The following is a 17,242-nucleotide window of genomic DNA, read 5'->3' as shown; positions in this document are numbered from 1 at the left end:
TTCCTTCGCAGCAAATTGAATATATTTCTTAATAAGAAATTTGTAAAAAATGCCATTTTTTAGTTTGTATCGTAAAAATGAAAATGTTCGCAGAAACGGTTAATTTTCGCAAAAATTCGCGTCATAATTACAGCCGTAAGTCAGTTACATTTGTGATAAATCGTGCATATACTACTTACTGCATTTCTCAGTTACATTTCGCATCTATTGTTAATAACCAAAAAAAACCTGGCCATACCGATGGACTACTTCTAACGTGCATCTGCCGTTGCGGACTTCACTGTAACCCTGGCAAGGGGCCCTTACATGGTACTATGAGTCGGAGCCAGCTGAACCATGGGTTTTTAAAGAAGTTTTACTTGTAATGGTTGTTCATCTTCTTTTGCCATTGGAGCCGTTGACCAGAAGGTTGCTTCTTAGTCTGGCTCTGCACCCAGTAGCCTGCTTGACATGGGAGATCCTACCGACAGCTATGCTACTGCCGGTATAGCCTAGCAAATCATCAGATCTCACAAGCCCCACCACCAAACTACAAGGTGGGGTATGTTGCAAATTAATGTACATAATTTCTTCACTTAGTGACCATTTTTCTGTCTTTAAAAAAAAGTTTTAACACATTAGTTGTTGATTTGTGCGTTACACTTGAAATATTGGTTTTGTTATCTGATGCTGCAGTGAGAAGCGAACAGGGTGTGGCGATTAAGCAGCGACATGTGGTGTTTTGATTTTATTGTTGTAATAAGAAGTGAAATCTAATATATTTTGCATCCTTTATATTTTACAGAGGCTGAACTGAATTAAAAGAGGAGTTGGATATTGCAACAAATTGAAAAGCCAAACTGGATCAAGATGGAACAACAATTTAATCTTCGATGGAATGATTTTTCAAACAACCTGATTAGGACATTCTGCCAGTTAAAAGATGAGGAGGACTTTGTGGATGTTACACTGGCATGCGATGGCTGCTCATTTAGTGCTCACAAAGTGGTATTATCAGCTTGCAGTCCTTACCTGAAACGTCTCCTCAAGGTATGTGGTCAAGTGTGTTGTTAGTATTGCATGTGGCCCAAGTTCTGATTTTTTAATTCCGATTTCATCATAGTACATGTTAATCAATTTCTATTTATGCCTGCAGGGTGGCGACAGACCTGGAAAACCTGGAAAACCGGGAAAAGTCAGGGAATTTGAGGTGTCAAAAAAAGTCAGGGAAATGTCAGGGAATTTCGTCTTTATTGACTTTTTTAAAATTTATTTATTTAAAGATATCGTTATGGAACTCTGCACGGGAACAGAAAATCTCGTTCCTAAGTTTCGGCCTCAACTTTTAGGCCCCTTTTATGCGCAACACAACCATGGCGCCAGAAACCAGTGATGGCAGGAGGAGGGAGGAGAGAGACAAAGAGAGAGAGAGAGAGAGAAATTTCTCTCGCCCGGGCTTCTCGGCGGGAATTTTAAATTCGAACACACTTTGGAGGAAAATTGTTATAACTCGGGCACTATGGGAGCAATCTACTTCGGATAAGTTTTGTTTTTCAGCTAAAACAACAGAGCATGCAACCGTGTACAACTCAGAACGCCGAACCGAGGAAGGGGGGTTTGGGGGCGCCACCTCCGAATTTCAATGGAAAAAAATCTGGAGTTTGCCCCCTCTTCTCCCACTATTTTGGGGAGAAGGCGCGAACTTTAGTATTCTTTCCATAGATCAGACATTTCTCAAGAGAATGAAACATGTTTCATGTTCTTGGGTGCCATACAAGTTGAATAATAAGCCAAAATGTTATATTTTTTTTACTAAAAATAGGTAATTTGAATTTTTGGAGGAGAATTGTTATAACTTGGGCACTATCGGAGCAATCTACTTCGGATAAGTTTTGTTTAGCAGCTTAAACATCAGAGCATGCAGCCGTGTACAATTCAGAACGCCGAACCGAGGAAGGGGGTTTTGGGGGGCGCGACCCCCGAATTTCAATGGAAAAAAATCTTGAGTTTGCCCCCTCTTCTCCCACTATTTTGGGGAGAAGGTGCAAACCTTAGTATTCTCTTCAAAGAATGGACATTTCCAAGGAGAATGAAACATGTTTCATGTTCTTGGTGCCATACAAGTTGAATAATAAGCCAAAATGTGAAACTCTGTTTTTTTTTCACGAAAAATAGGTAACCGTGTACAATTCGGAACGCCGAACCGAGGAAGGGGGAGTTTGGGGGCGCGACCACCAAATTTCTAAGAAAAGCCCACAAAAAGCGGGGGAGTAAAGGTTAAGCCTCTAAATATTACGTGAAAATTTCATTGAATTGTCATTTTTTCTTGTCCATATGGGAGTAGTAAGGGGACTTGTCAACAGATGGAGGGGATAAGAGTGGGTAGTGCCGTCCGATAGTTGTCAGACGTCGTAGTAAGGCATTTTGTTGGGCAAACTGAAGGAACATGGAAACAAATAGGTTCCATTGATACATACGATTTTTGTCGAATATCGCCGCCCGACAAAGTATCTCACTACAACATGCGACAGAAATTGCATGAACTGCAACATCCAACAAAAATCGCATGCATAAACAAGAAGAGTTTTAGACTGCAAATATGCTGCTGGAATTTTATTACTCTTCTGGCTCACTTCACCTTATTTAATGTAGCAGTGCTTACGAAGGTTTTCTTTCATCATCCTGACGTATTACTGGTTTTGCACAAGTTAACATACGTTTACAATGACATTGCACTATTCTTAGATATCAAGAAGAATCCAACCAAACGAGATATAATGAATAGTATCACGAAAAAGTGAATCATAAATCTGCATTGGTGAACGTTATAAAAATTGTCAAGTGCATGCTCCCAACCTCAAATTTACTGCAACACTCTTATTGCAATGAAATTAACGCCACTCTCTGTCCTGTCTGTTTAAACTCATGAGAGATGGTCATTAATCTCTCACTGAGTAAGGTTAATGTCCAATATTATGAAATAAAATACTAATAAAAAATACGTAAATATTTTAATATCATATTTACTCAAATCATTCAAACATAAAAGCAAGGACCAGCCCTGCTAAATTTTCACTTTTCATCTACTGATTTATACGAGGGGTGGCCAGAAAGTAATTTCCAATTAGTAGGGACATTGATTTTTCACAAACACCAAAACCGTGAAAAATGGTAATTGCTGCGAAGTTATGTTTAGGAATGGGCAGTGATGTCTGGACACATTTTTTGCCTGTTTGAAATATCGAAATAATGCGAATTTGGCATAAAATGCGAATTGTTGGCGTTTTTAGCGATTTTTTTAAAGAAATGTCCTAAAACAACGAAAAATTCCATGAAATCCAACATTCTTGTCTTTTCTAGGACATGTTTGTGTACATAGAACATAGAAGTTTTCCAACATTTTACTCAAGAGTAAACTATAGAGTTATACGTACATGGAATAATTTCGACAGTCACATTAAATCATGTATTTCCCACGATTTTTTCAACTTCTATCAAAACCATTTGCATCACAGAGCAAAGTGGCAGGGTTCTAACAGGAGATCGAGTGCGTATCTACTGTCACACGGGAGCCACATCTTCGTATTTGTCGCACGAGATATGTTTTGAATTACCAAGCTAAGTACGCACCATCGGCATTTGTCGAGCAGGTAATAATGGAGCTCAGTCGTTAGGGCGTCTGACTACTATGCGAGAGACCCGGGGTTGATCCCCTGCGGGGAGAACCGGGATGTTTTCCACCTATTCAAACTGCTCCGGCGCCCACCCAGCATCAATCATATGAAGTTGGTACCTTGAGGAAACTTTGAGGGATAAAGGTAGCCAGGACCGTGGTGCTGATCACATCACCCCTACCTTCAGCCGTGATCAAGAAAGTGTGGGGTCCTAACTCCACACCCCTACTATACACCTTCATGGAAAAGTGCAGGGGAGCACTTTACTTTTACTTCCTCAACAATCTGTTCCAACATATCAAATTGTCACGAAAATATGTAGACCATGTGACCTACAATTTAAAATAATAGTTTAAAAGCACAATGGAGTAAGTATTACGTTTCGGTATTTTGGCAGATAAATGTTCTAAAACAAAAACGCGAATTTTTGGAAACGTAACACTAAGAAGTCAAAAAAAGATAATGCCAATTTTTGGTGCCATAATATATCGGTATCTGTCACGTGAGATTGATTGATTTTAATTTTTTGGGTGCGTCGCCACTTATGGTTATTATGCACCCTTCAGTATATACGAGGAAAATTCCATTATCTAAAATCCTTACCGTAAAATTAAAAAAGGGGTATGGAAAATAACTTTCCCAAAATAACTTTCAAGATATCAAACTCTCACTACGAGGTGTAAGCCATGTGACTTACAATTTGAAACAGTAGTTTAAAAACACCATGAAGGTATAATTAATAACACCGTATAGTAAAAAATGAAAAATAAGAAAATACACCAATTTAAAAAAAATAACAAAATATCATGGTCCGATTAGGCATAAATAAAACAAGAATATCAGTTGTAATTTATTGCATTAGTAACAGTGAGTCCTAACCTAATTTTCGGCATAATCAGCACCGTTGTTCTGGCATTTGTCATAGGAAGGCACTAAATTTTGTATGCCCATGTTATATGTGTCTGACAGCAAAGACTGGAACTATCTGTACCGCAGTGTAGCTGTCAAATCCTTGCCCTGCCAGAAACCTCTTCAGTTAAACAAAGCGATGAAAGTCGGTACATTCAAGGCCAGGGCTGTACAGGGAGTGGTCCAAGATCTCTCACCTGAAGTGATGCAAAGGGCCCGTGGGTTCTCAGCTGTATGGGGTTGTGCACATTCGATTGGCCTTCCGTGAATTGTCTGCACCATCGTCTGACCATACTATCACTCACGACGTCCGGTCTGCACACCTCACATGATTGCTGGTGCAATCTTTAACCTAGAATTGTCCTAAAACGGCTGCATTGCAACTGTACCAGATTACAACTACATGCCACTTCTTCCTGCCTGCATGTGTGTGTGTGTGTCGCTCTCCGACCACTAGTGCTGCGTATAGGCAGCATTGGAGCATTTTTCAGGATGCCCCTCGTATATGAACTTTCAGAAGCTTTTATTATTAGGGTGTTCCTGTTTTGATGTGTGGTTAGCTAAGTCAGGTACCTATACAATGCAATTATATAAATTCCTTGCGTTAAATTTCTAATACCTACATACCCTTTTCGTCAGCATTAATGGTGTAACTGCATGTTGTCAGTTTCACAGTACTTCACTTGGATATATTGTACTGAAGCAGAAATCCCATTGATAATGTAAGGAACTAAGACACTTTATTTTGTTCGATTCAATTGTTTCCCGTATATTCAAGAGTTAAGTTGTTTGCTTTACAGAGAAGAGAGAAGTAGCTTTATGCATTGAAAAATGAGTACGCACTCATGGTTCTTGCAAGCAGTAATACCGAGAATGTATAAGGAGACTGAAAAATTACAAATTGTACAGGGTGTTTATAAAGTCACTTAACATTTCTGCATGAACAGGATTTATGGTGCAAAATACAATATGTACTGAAACATATAGCATAGTAGGACACAAAATCAGTATAACTCAATGTGACCACCCCTCAAGTCTAGGTACTTATGCCAACAATCCACCACAGCCCGAAACACCTTCTCCAACATAGCTGGTGTAATCTCAGCAACTGCGGCCGTAATGCGTTGTTTCAACTGGGCTATGTTGTGGATCCTCGCCCCGTACACCTTAGACTTGATAAACCCTCAAATGTAAAAGTCTAATGGGGTCAGATCGAGGGGGGGGGGGCAACTCCCCGTTGCGAGACACGACCAATCCATCTACCGGCGAAAACTTCATTTAGGTGATCACGAACGATGATGGCATCCTGTTGGTGCATAGTAAGAAGCTTGGTGTGCCCCAATCCACCGTGCTATGAGCCACAGTTGGTAGATGCTGGGATTATGGATACCAAGTCGCGTGGTCGACGCGGTGGGGCTACGTGTGATCGCGTCCTGTACATTTTCCACAATTTGTGGTGTTATGGCTGGCCTACCAGGACGTTCTTCATCCTCAACAGTACCTATTCACTTGAATTTGTTTACCAGGTTCTTAATAGCCAGCCTGGTGGGCCTGGTTTTCTGAATTTCCGAGTGAAGTCCTTCCGCACCTGTTCATACGTCATTCCACGCAGACGAGCACAAACAACGGCTATTCTCTCTTCTATAGAGTATATTATCAGATCACTTGGAAAAAAGAAAAGATTTGTTATTAGTTCATTGAAATGTTAGGTGACTTTATAGACACCCTGTATTTCTTAGTCAATCACTCTTCACTCTTATCTCATTCGTTCGTAACTTTAAAAATAATCAAGTATTTTATTTTAAACTTAATGCGTATGACAGAATTCCGTAATCCTTCCCTAGCTTGTGAATTGTAATAATTTTCCAAATTCAATATTTTGCAGTTTGAATTAATATCATAGAGAATAGAGAAATTAAGTCAATTTCATAGAAGATAATATTGATACTTAACACAACCATACGTGGATCTGTATGAGTTTATTATTTCCATTTGCAAGAACATCGATTTATTTTAGTTTGTAATTGTCAGGGAAAAATGTAAATTTTGACCTGGAAAACCTGGAAAAGTCAGGGAATTTCATTTCTGCTTGTTTGTAGCCACCCTGGCCTGTTAACACATCCTTTGGAGTTTTCAGCAATTACTTACTGTGTGTTTGCTTTAGAATTTTATTTACCTTCCGTCTACTCCTACATTATTGTTTTCTTGCCATTCATCTTGGTTGTGGACTGCTGCTGACATCTAGGTGACTTGGGGAGTGTCAGTTGGTTTCATTGTTAGGTTAGGCTGGTCAGGTTTAAGGTTCTTAGCATTGCAATAATTCGGATGCTTTCAACATCCCATTGTATTGGTGAAGATGAGGTTAGCGTCTATTATCTTATAGATCTTAGTCTTGTTGGCATTTCGTATAGAATTCCTATATGCAACAGAAATTTCCCCAGATGCTGTGTGTACTTATAAATGTAACCAAAAAGCAGCATTTTCTACGACACTCTAAATCTGCCCGAAAGTAAAAAATTGTGTATGGTTTATGAACTTTTTCTGTTGTTTTTATATTGTGGAGATCTGTTATGGTGAAATAATGTACCCCTGTTACCTTAGCCTGAAGGCTAGATGCACCGGATTGTAGCACCCAAAACATTTGATGCTGATTGTAATTTTACATTTTACTCCTCGAATTTTCTCATGTTCTTGAGTGTGTAGAATGAAATTTGCTAAAAAAAAATTTGTTAAACTGTATATTCATAATGATTAATGAATTATATATTAAATTGAAAAGAACAAGTTTCAAAAGCAAAAGTGATGATGCTAAAACGTCTTTAAAAAATTCATTTTTGGACTAGAAATGTCCGGGAATATCATAATCAAAAAATCTTAGCAACCCTGCTTTCAGCCTCATCTGCACCTCTGACAGTGAGTAAATATGGCAGCACTCTGTGGAATGCCTTGTCCATGGGAAGTAGGGATGTTTGCATAAAGTACCTTCATTGCCTCTTTTTGCTGACAAATAAAACTTTTTGGAACAGTCTTCAGGAAGCTTCAAATTTACTTTCGCAATCATTTTCACTATTCTGCAATACTTCATCTTTCTCACGTGGAACTTTGAAAGACAAAGAGCCATTGCTTCCTGTGCTTTTAGGTTTCCAGCTGGGCAGTTAAAAATGTATTGCATCTAACCTAGAAGAAACCTAAGGGGAGCATAAATTGATGAAAATAATTATATGCCAGTTCAACCAGACCATGTTATCCATGCTCTCAGATTTTGATGAGACTTGCCACATTTAATCCTTCCATGGTGGTGAGAAACGACATGATTTTTTTTTCTTGTCTCTGTTGTCTGGTTTAATTTTCATAGTTCCTCAAACTTTCAGTGATTCGCCCTTTCTTCCATTCCCAGAGCCTCCAAGTGTGAGCTGCACTGTCTTAGAAAAATAATTCTATCTCCCTTATAAATTATTCAATCTTTTTGAAACTTCACAACAATGTTAACCAAACAATAAGGATTTCACAAAAAAATGAGGCATATGATATTCATATTATATTACACCAATAAATTAATAAAATATTATTATATCTGTTTTTTCGCACAAAAGAGAAGGTTTACTAAAATTTGAATTATCATTGCAAGGGAAAGGTGCAACACCAGCACAAGCATTTTTAAAATGAACTTAGATATATGATCTAACTTACCCAGAAATATAATTGATGGCTTTTTCTTTCCTTCTGAAAATATGACAACTTATTTGTGATTTTTTTTAAAAAATTGCTACCGAATTACATATTTTTCAAATTACTTCAAAATGTAAGAATTTAGGTTCAAAGCAAATTTTTAGAGCATAAAATTTTAAATAATGTTTTCATGAATGCGTTGAAGGTGGGGCAAGGAGGCTGTGCCCCCTTCACTGGAAAATGAATGTCAACCTAAAAGTATGTATTTCAGTCACATTCGTTTGTTTTATTACTACATGGATATTAAAGGAAGATTATAACTTCATGTTGACATGTGTTTCTTTCAGGGGGCAACACTATGAGGGGGGATTATGCCTCGTTTACACTGCCCCCCTTCCCTCTCTGCAAAAAAATCCTACAGGACTTGATTTTTTCTTAGTAATTGCTTGATTGAAAGCATGCCCTTAAAATTGCTTACATTAGTTGATTGACATTTATTACAAAAAATGCACATTTTGAAAAGTAATTGAATGCTACTTTAACTTTTTAATATATGGAATGAAATTAATGAGGAATGTACCCTGTATTATAAGTTGTAGATTTGCATTTGTCATTCCAGTATGTCATGCCTTTGTAAGTCTATAACTGAATTCAAAAGACTCAACTGAATTATCACATGTAGCTTTCAAGAAATGATGTAATAATTGCTGCCACAAGGCAATTGTTTTTTTTTCTTCTATTGTGAGCAGGTTCTTGGAACTGAATCTGCTATGTGAGAGCTCTTGCACATAGAGTATATATGACTTAGGGAAAAGATGAATGTGGGTGTTTTGTAAAGCCTATTTCTACAAGTTGGGAAAATTCTTTCTATCTTGTGGGAAACATAGGCGTAACTAGAATTTACTTTGTTGTGTTGATTCTTCAGTGCATGTTATTTACACATGCATTAACCTTTGGACACCTGCTGGTCCACCGTCTGGGAGGGCCAAACTTCTCTCTGTCCCACGTATTAACCACCACCATGTGGTGGTATTTTAACAGGTCATTTTGTAATAGTAATTTGGACAATAAAAAGATGTTATAAAACTAGAGGGTGTACTTGCGTTTATGTACTGCCCAATCTTTTTGCCCTTGTTCGTACGAAACAAACTGTAATTTATGTAGAATAAATCAGTACACATATTTAATTGAACATAACACATTTTGTTATACTTTGATGCTTACGTATACAGTATGTTTTTTACAAGATAATTGACAGTCTCGTGATTTATAATGCTGGTTACTCCTGACAAGTGAAGAGCGACTGTGTGTCACAAGTAACTAGAGGTAAACAAGATCCTTAGGTTCTATCAAAGCTGAAGGAAATCAAACAATTTAGGCAAGAAAACACAACTGAAGGTTCTTTAAACAGAATCAGTGTTGAACAATTTAGTTTATGGTTTAAAATCACGGACCATCCATAAAAACTTTAAAAGCTAGACCATAGAACTCCACATTATGCCTTACATGTTGGTACTATACTATGCTTTTTGCACTGTGTCTACAAGTTGACCGTTCTACGCACTGCATTACATGTTCTAATCTGTTTAGAAGTTAATTAGTTAAAATTTACTTACTTGTATTACATGTTGTTCTTTAAAATTGTATTCCGCACTGCCTCTGTCCTCTGATATCTTTCTTCTAGGGGTTGACTGTCTACTTATCCTATTGGTTTGTTGAGCCCCCCTTGAGGATTTTTGCTTGAAATTTTTGTAACTCCACGGGGTTATACCTGGACTGTAATTTTCACCAATTATTTTTATACCACTTTAGATCACACCACACTAAATTTCCATCGGCCACGACAACTGTAGTGCTGGATTTTTCAATGTCCTAGCTAATGAGAAAATTTCACTTGTGCTGGAAGTTATTGTTCTCTGCTGTGTGTTCGTTCACCCAAACTTCTAATAAACTGCCATGTCACACGACTGTCAATGCACATTGCCAACCCATCTGCAGGTTAACATTATTTGTCAGAGAGACTCCTGATTTTGTTGGGTTTGTTTATAGCTCACTGCACTGGCTGAATACGTAGTGTGGAAAACAGCTCTGTTCTGGGTTCTCTGGTGGGTTCCACTCAGTTATAATACCTCTGTCTGTCCCATTGCATGATACTCATCTGGTTATAATGGAAGTAAATGGAGTTTTCACTGCAACGTCTGATTCTCTTACATGAAGCATTTCTATGAATGTGATTTGCTATGATGTTTGGGACAGTGGTTGCGAATGTATTGATGGTCACGTCCTGTTATCGTTACTTTCATTAATAATATGGGAGAAAATATATACGTGGAATACTCTTGGTAGCTAAATTTTTGTGTATGAATTAGGTTCATTATTATCATTATCATCATAATTTGTTTTAAAGATATGCACACTAAAGCATTTGTATTTTTGATATTTACTTTCTCTTTTCTTCCACTTGAAACTCATCGCGGTGATGATGATAATGATTGCATGAAACGCCAAGGGGAAACCCACAAAACTTCCTTAGTGCCATCGACATGAGTGTAAGGAAACTTTCAGATCAATGGGACAAACAACACTGGATGTTCACACTGATGTGATATGTGACACATACCCTTCCAAACTAAAAATCATGAGGGTCCAAACAGCAAACGACACGTTCAGCACATGTTCATATGCCGTATTCGCATCCTACTTGTTACTTCGGTCGGAAAGCTCCTGAAAGGGAGGGTACTCGGACCGAAGAAAACACGCTACAGGGGGGAGTTCCCAACTAAGTGACATGGTGCCTTCAGTCTATTAGCAAGCGTTTGTTGCTAATTGTGCGAACAACAGATCTAGGTGACACGGTACACCACACGTGTCACTTGGTTGCTTGTGTGTCGCTCAAACTGGGGCATTTGCTCAATAGCTTGCAACGTGTTGCCGTGATTTGTTGTTCGCGCATACGCATTGCAATGAGTGTTTTGCTTTAGGGAGATTGCGCCTCCAATGCAGCATGCAACACTTATCGCTTGAGAATTTAATCTACCGATTGTTGGCCTTTGCTGCCTATCATGCTGCTACGATGGGAAATGTTGCTCTTGATTAGCTTGTTTCCAAGCGACATGTGTCGCATGTTGCTTTGGTATGAAAGTTGCCTTGGACAGAAGGGCACGTGTCGCTTTGGTGTCAAATCCCCATATCGTTTGTCGCATGCCGCTTTAGTCTAAAATCTCCTTGAGGAAACTGTGCAGTCAGAGCTTGTGTCCCTATGGTTCGAAAGGCTGCGTTGATTACCAACTGCTCACTTCCAAGCGACACTTGTGGTTTGTCACCTTGGTATGAAATATCTCTCAGGATACTATGTATATTCTAATAACATAGAAAAATAAACTCTAGTACACAATCCAACACCTGACGTCCAGAATCACATTGCAATGTTTCTTCTTGTGTTAATGCATGTTATTTATTTATTTTATTATACTTTTCTTTTAAAATTAATGCCACTTCGTGACTGCAAATCAATCCATAAATATAACTGTTTCCATCAATTCACGTACCGCCTTTCAAGACAAACAAATCTACACAATATTTTCCAAAAACTAACAAAGCCGCATTACTTTCATAAGAAAATTAGCAGTGATATTGATCGCACTGCCATCTATGTTGTCATCTGTCTGGGGAACCAGTTTCTTGGGTCGTTTTCCACACTACGTGTTCAAGGCACTGTACTACAGTCATGAGAATAATGGTTCTGTTGATATTCAGACGTTTCATTGAAGGTCTGGAGCATGGAAAACTGTTATATATTAGTGGAAGTTATGAAGCCATGGGCTGAAACAGCCATATATATTATTGTTGTTATAGTTTCTTGTTGTTGATTTTTTATACATGTGTTATGGAGTTAATATAAAAATGTTCGAACCCAAGTGTTTCATTAAATAAGTTCTTTGAATCAATACACGATAAGTGGCGACGATGGATTGGATGCATTTGTGAGTTTAACAATTAATTAGATTATTGTAGTTGAATAGAAGATTCAAATCTACTGTAAGAAATTTGAAAAATGAATACGTTGCCATTCTTCGAGTCCTATAAGGTAGGAAGTAATATTAAAGCTTATGTGCGAAGATTTGATTCATTTTTAAAAGCACAAGAAGTTAAAGAAGATAAAAAGGTTTATTTATTGTTATCAGTGATTGGAAATAATGCGTATGAGGCATTGTATATTAAATTAGCTCCAAATGATCCTGTCGAAGTTTTGCTGACTGAACTCGTTGATATTTATGAACCTAAAACAAACAAGTTGCTTGAGATATATAAATTTAAAAATGCTAAAAACGAGCATGGTGAATCAATGGATGACTATATATCACGAATTAAAAAGTTGTCATTAACATGTGGGTTTAAGCCAGAAGATTTTGATAATGAATTAAAGCAACAAACAATTTTTGACTTGAGGAAGGTACATTAAAAAGGAAGTTAATTATGGAGACTCCAAAGACGTACAAAGATGTTTGTGATTACATTAGGAATCATGAAGTACTAGACAGATTTGGTAGCCATATTCAGCAAGACTCAAACATTCACAAGGTTAACACATACACACCAAGAAATATGTACAAGGGCAAATTAGAGGTAAAGAAATGTTATAAAGGACAACTGCAACAGGACAGTCCAAGGAATGTTAACTGGATTTGCTATAGATGTGGTTCGAAAACAAAACATGGAGTGGAAGGTTGTCCAGCTGTGGGGAAAGCTTGCAGATTTTGTGGCAAGATAAATCATTTTTCTAATGTTTGTAGATACAAGAATGAAATAAAGGAAGTAGATAAAAGATCACCTGGGAAGAAGGCAGATTTCATGCATCAAAAACAACCTAACTACACCTCAAGGGCTGTGCAATATTTAAATAAGACTACATCTAATGTAAGATCTTCTTCTACACCCTCTGAGGAGGAAGATGCGATAAACAAAAACCGAGGTAATAATTTGGACTACAGTGGAAGCCAGCACAATATATTCAGTATAAATGTTATAAATACTGTATAGCATAAAAGTGAAGAAAGTAGCAAGGATGTTGAGGAGTTATTATGCAATGAGATTCAACCCTTACATGTTCAGCTATATATCTGCAATGAACCAGTTAAATTCATAGTGGATACAGGAAGTTATGCTAATATTCTACCTAAGAGTAGTGTATGGAAAAGCAGCGACGTTTTACGATTGAATCCACTCAAAAATGGCTATGGTACTATCACAGGAGAAAAGTTGATGTTTGAGGGTCAAATTTCCTTACCTGTAAAGTATAACTCACTGAGTTATGAAATGCCGTTTATAGTAGGATATTTAAATGATTTAAAACCGATACTTGGTCGAGCAGGATTGCGTATTCTCTTTGGTGATTGGAGAAGAAGTTTGGTAATTGATACTGTACAATGGCAAATGGACAAAATATTTTGGAATAGTATTACAAGGAGCTTGTACACAGACACATCGAATGGGGAATCAGGGAAGTTGAAATCTGATATTTTAGTAAAATTTAAAATTTTGTTCAATAATGACATTTCGGAACCTATAAGAAATATTAATGTTAGGATTCCATTGAAGCCTGGATTTGTACCTGTGAAAAGGAAGGTTACAATCTACCTTACTTTATGCGTGATGAAGTAGGCAAGGCAATAAAAGATTTGTGCCAGCAAGGAATCTTAGAAGAAATAGAAAGTTCTGATTGGAGTAGTCCTGTAGTTCCTGTGCGAAAAGCAGATTTAAGTATTCGTGTATGTGCTGATTATAGCAAAACTACTCTCTCTCGCTCTACTCTCTCTAGCCTTCTTAAACCCGAAGGTTCATGGCTGCAGCAAGACAGGCCTTCCATCTGTCCCTATCTTGAGCAAGATCTATATACTCTTTTCCATCCCTACCGATTTCCCTTAGGTCCATCTCGACGTTGTCCCTCCATCTTCGTCTTGGCCTTCCTACTGGTCTCTTACCATCAGGTTTCCCAACAAGAATCCTGTAAACTCCTCTTTCCTCTCCCATTCGTGCCACATGGCCTGCCCACCTAAGTCTTCTTGATTTAATTATTCTAATAACATCTGGACATGAATGCAAATTATGTAGTTCTAAATTATGTAACCTTCTCCACTCACCTGTCTCCTCATCCCTTTTAGGTCCAAAGATTTTCCTAAAGATCTTATTTTCAAATACTCTCAATTTATGTTCCTCTTTCAATGTAAGGGACCAAGTTTCACATCCATATAATACTACAGCAAAATTACTGTTTTGTATATTTTAACTTTTAGTTTCTTAGATATTAAACGAGAAGACAAAAGTTTATGAAGAGAGAAGTAACATGCATTTCCTGAATTAAGCCTACTTTTTATTTCCTCTTTAATATAATTTTCATTTGTTAATATTACTCCTAAGTATTTGAATATGGAAACTGGTTGAAACGAGTTGTTATCAATAATTAGATTTTGATTATTACCTAACACTTGGTTTCGGCCTGTAAGCATATATTTAGTTTTCTCTTTGTTAACTTCCAAACCTATCTCTTTAGCAGTTTTGAAAAAATATTTTAGCATTATTCTTAATTGTATTCACATCATCCCCCAGTAAGTCTACATTATCTGCATATGCTAACAACTGAGTCACACCATTTAATTTTAGTCGTTCTTTAGTTTCTTTTACCTTCCTAACAGCATATTCTAAGGCAAAATTAAAGAGCAATGGAGATAATGCATCTCCTTGTTTTAACCCATCATGAATTGTAAATTTGTGAGACATATTAATACCCACACGAATTTTACTTTCTGTTTCACTGGTGCATATTTTTATCATAATAACAAGCTTCTTACTTATTCCAAACTCTACTAATATATTATATAATTTATCTCTTTTGACCGAATCATATGCTTTTTTGAAATCAATGAATAGCTGATGGACATTTTGATTATATTCCCACTTTTTTTCAAGTGTCTGTCTGATGTGAAAAATTTGATCTGTAGTTGATCTGTTGCGTTTAAATCCACATTGATAATCACCTATAATTTCATTAGCATATGGGGTTAGTCTTGTTAAAAGAATGTTAGATAATATTTTATATGTTGTTGAGAGTAGAGAAATTCCACGGTAATTATTGCAGTTCATTTTGTCACCTTTCTTAAACACAGGAACAATTATGGATTCTTTCCACTGTTGAGGGATTTCTTCTTTATTCCATATTAAACAAATTAATTTATGAATTTGACATATTAATGAATTTCCACCATATTTAATTAACTCAGCTGGTATTAAATCAATGCCAGGTGCTTTGTTATTCTTTAGCCTTTTAATAGCATCTTTAACTTCAGTCAAGTTAGGTTCTGGAACTAAAGGTTCTGCTGTGTGTACTTCATTCACTTCTGATTTATCTCCTACATGGACATTTAAAAGGTCATTAAAGTAGTTTTTCCACTATTTAGAATATCGCTTGGGTCAGCTAGAAAATCACCGTCTTTATCTTTTATCAAGTTTATTTTAGGTTGCCACCCCTTTCTAAACTCATTTACACCTTTATATAAATTTCTTATATTTTTATTTTTGCTGTTTGTTTCAATTTCGTTAATCTTGCTTTTGAAGTAATCTCTTTTTTTACTTCTAAACGTGTGGTTAACTTCTCGCTTTATTCTATTATAATTGTTTAGATTTGTATCATCAGAGTTATTTAACCACCTAAGTCTAGCCTGATTTCTTATTTCTATTAGGTTATGACATTCATTATCAAACCATGGCTTACTTTTTCTCGGTTTATGGTATCCTATACTTTCTTTAGCTGCTGATTCTATTGCATTACGTATGTGCTCCCAATTCTTATTTACGTCTGTTTCATTTATATTTTCATCATCATTTAAATCCTGCAAAACATCAAATCTATTTGACAGTTTAATTTGGTACTCTTTCTTAATTCTTTCATCAGTAAACTTTCCTGTATCAAATTTTAGAACTTTTAGATTTTGTTGCTTATGATTTATCACTGAGAGTCTTTCTCTTAATTTAGCAATTACTAAATAATGGTCACTGGCACAGTCAGCACCTCTATGTGTAGGAACGTCAATTATACTAGTATGCCTTCTCTTATCAATGAGAATATGATCTATCTGATTATGAGTTTTACCATCTGGAGAAGACCAGGTATATTTATGGATATCTTTATGTTTAAAAGTGGTACTTTTCACAATTAAATTCTTTGAGGTTGCAAAAGTAATCAATCTTATACCATTATCATTACTTAATTCATGAAGACTTTCTTTACCAATCGTGGGTTTAAATGCCTCTTCTTTGCCAATCTGTGCATTACAGTCACCTAACAGAATTTTCATATCATACTGAGAAAATTTATCGAAGACCTGTTCTAACTCTGTATAAAAATCATCTTTAGTATTATCATCTTTATCTTCCGTTGGTGCATGAATGTTTATTAAAATAATTTTACACCACCTACCCTGTAAACTGCATATGATATCCTATCATTAATAAATTCTACTGTTTTAAGAGCCGAGATAATTCTATTATTTATGAAAAAGCCTGTCCAAAATTATGATTTTCAGTACCACCATAGAAAAAAGTATAATTTTTCATTTTACAATTCCCTTCTCCTGGCCACCTAACTTCCTGGACAGCTACTACATCTAATTTATACTTAACTATCTCATTAACTGTACACTGAAATGCCCCAGGCCGGTAAAGGCTCAGAACATTCCAGGTGCCTAATTTAATAGCCTTATTCCTTACGTAGATCTTATCCTTAGTCCAGGGACCTCCCAAAGTAGTCCCCACCCGGAGATCCGAATGGGGGACTATTTTACCTCCGGAATATTTTACCTTGGGAACATCCATGGCCTTATATTGCTGATTCTTGACATGGCTTTTTTACAGTGCAGAGTTGTCAGCTCTACGCCTAACCCCCAATATGAATGGAGGAACTACTACAGAAGCAAAACTGTAAATCCAAATGTAGATACTTTACAATATCCACTTCC

The 17,242-nt window shown here is 36.7% G+C and overlaps 1 protein-coding gene across 1 annotated transcript in view; it reads left to right on the top strand.

Annotated features, from left to right (window-relative positions):
* Window positions 1-17,242, top strand: part of LOC145981885 (protein bric-a-brac 1-like) — a 94,334-nt gene that overhangs the window by 39,085 nt on the left and 38,007 nt on the right. Inside the window, exon 2 of the mRNA XM_083115370.1 lies at window positions 785-1,029. Coding sequence (XP_082971496.1) covers window positions 850-1,029 — 180 coding nt within the window. The 5' untranslated portion in view covers window positions 785-849. The remainder of the gene's footprint in view (window positions 1-784; window positions 1,030-17,242) is intronic.

This window comes from Lepisma saccharinum, chromosome 30 (assembly GCF_977018435.1).
Source record: "Lepisma saccharinum chromosome 30, izLepSacc3.1, whole genome shotgun sequence".
NCBI classification, from domain to species: domain Eukaryota; kingdom Metazoa; phylum Arthropoda; class Insecta; order Zygentoma; family Lepismatidae; genus Lepisma; species Lepisma saccharinum.
This window is presented reverse-complemented; position numbering and strand designations above follow the sequence as displayed.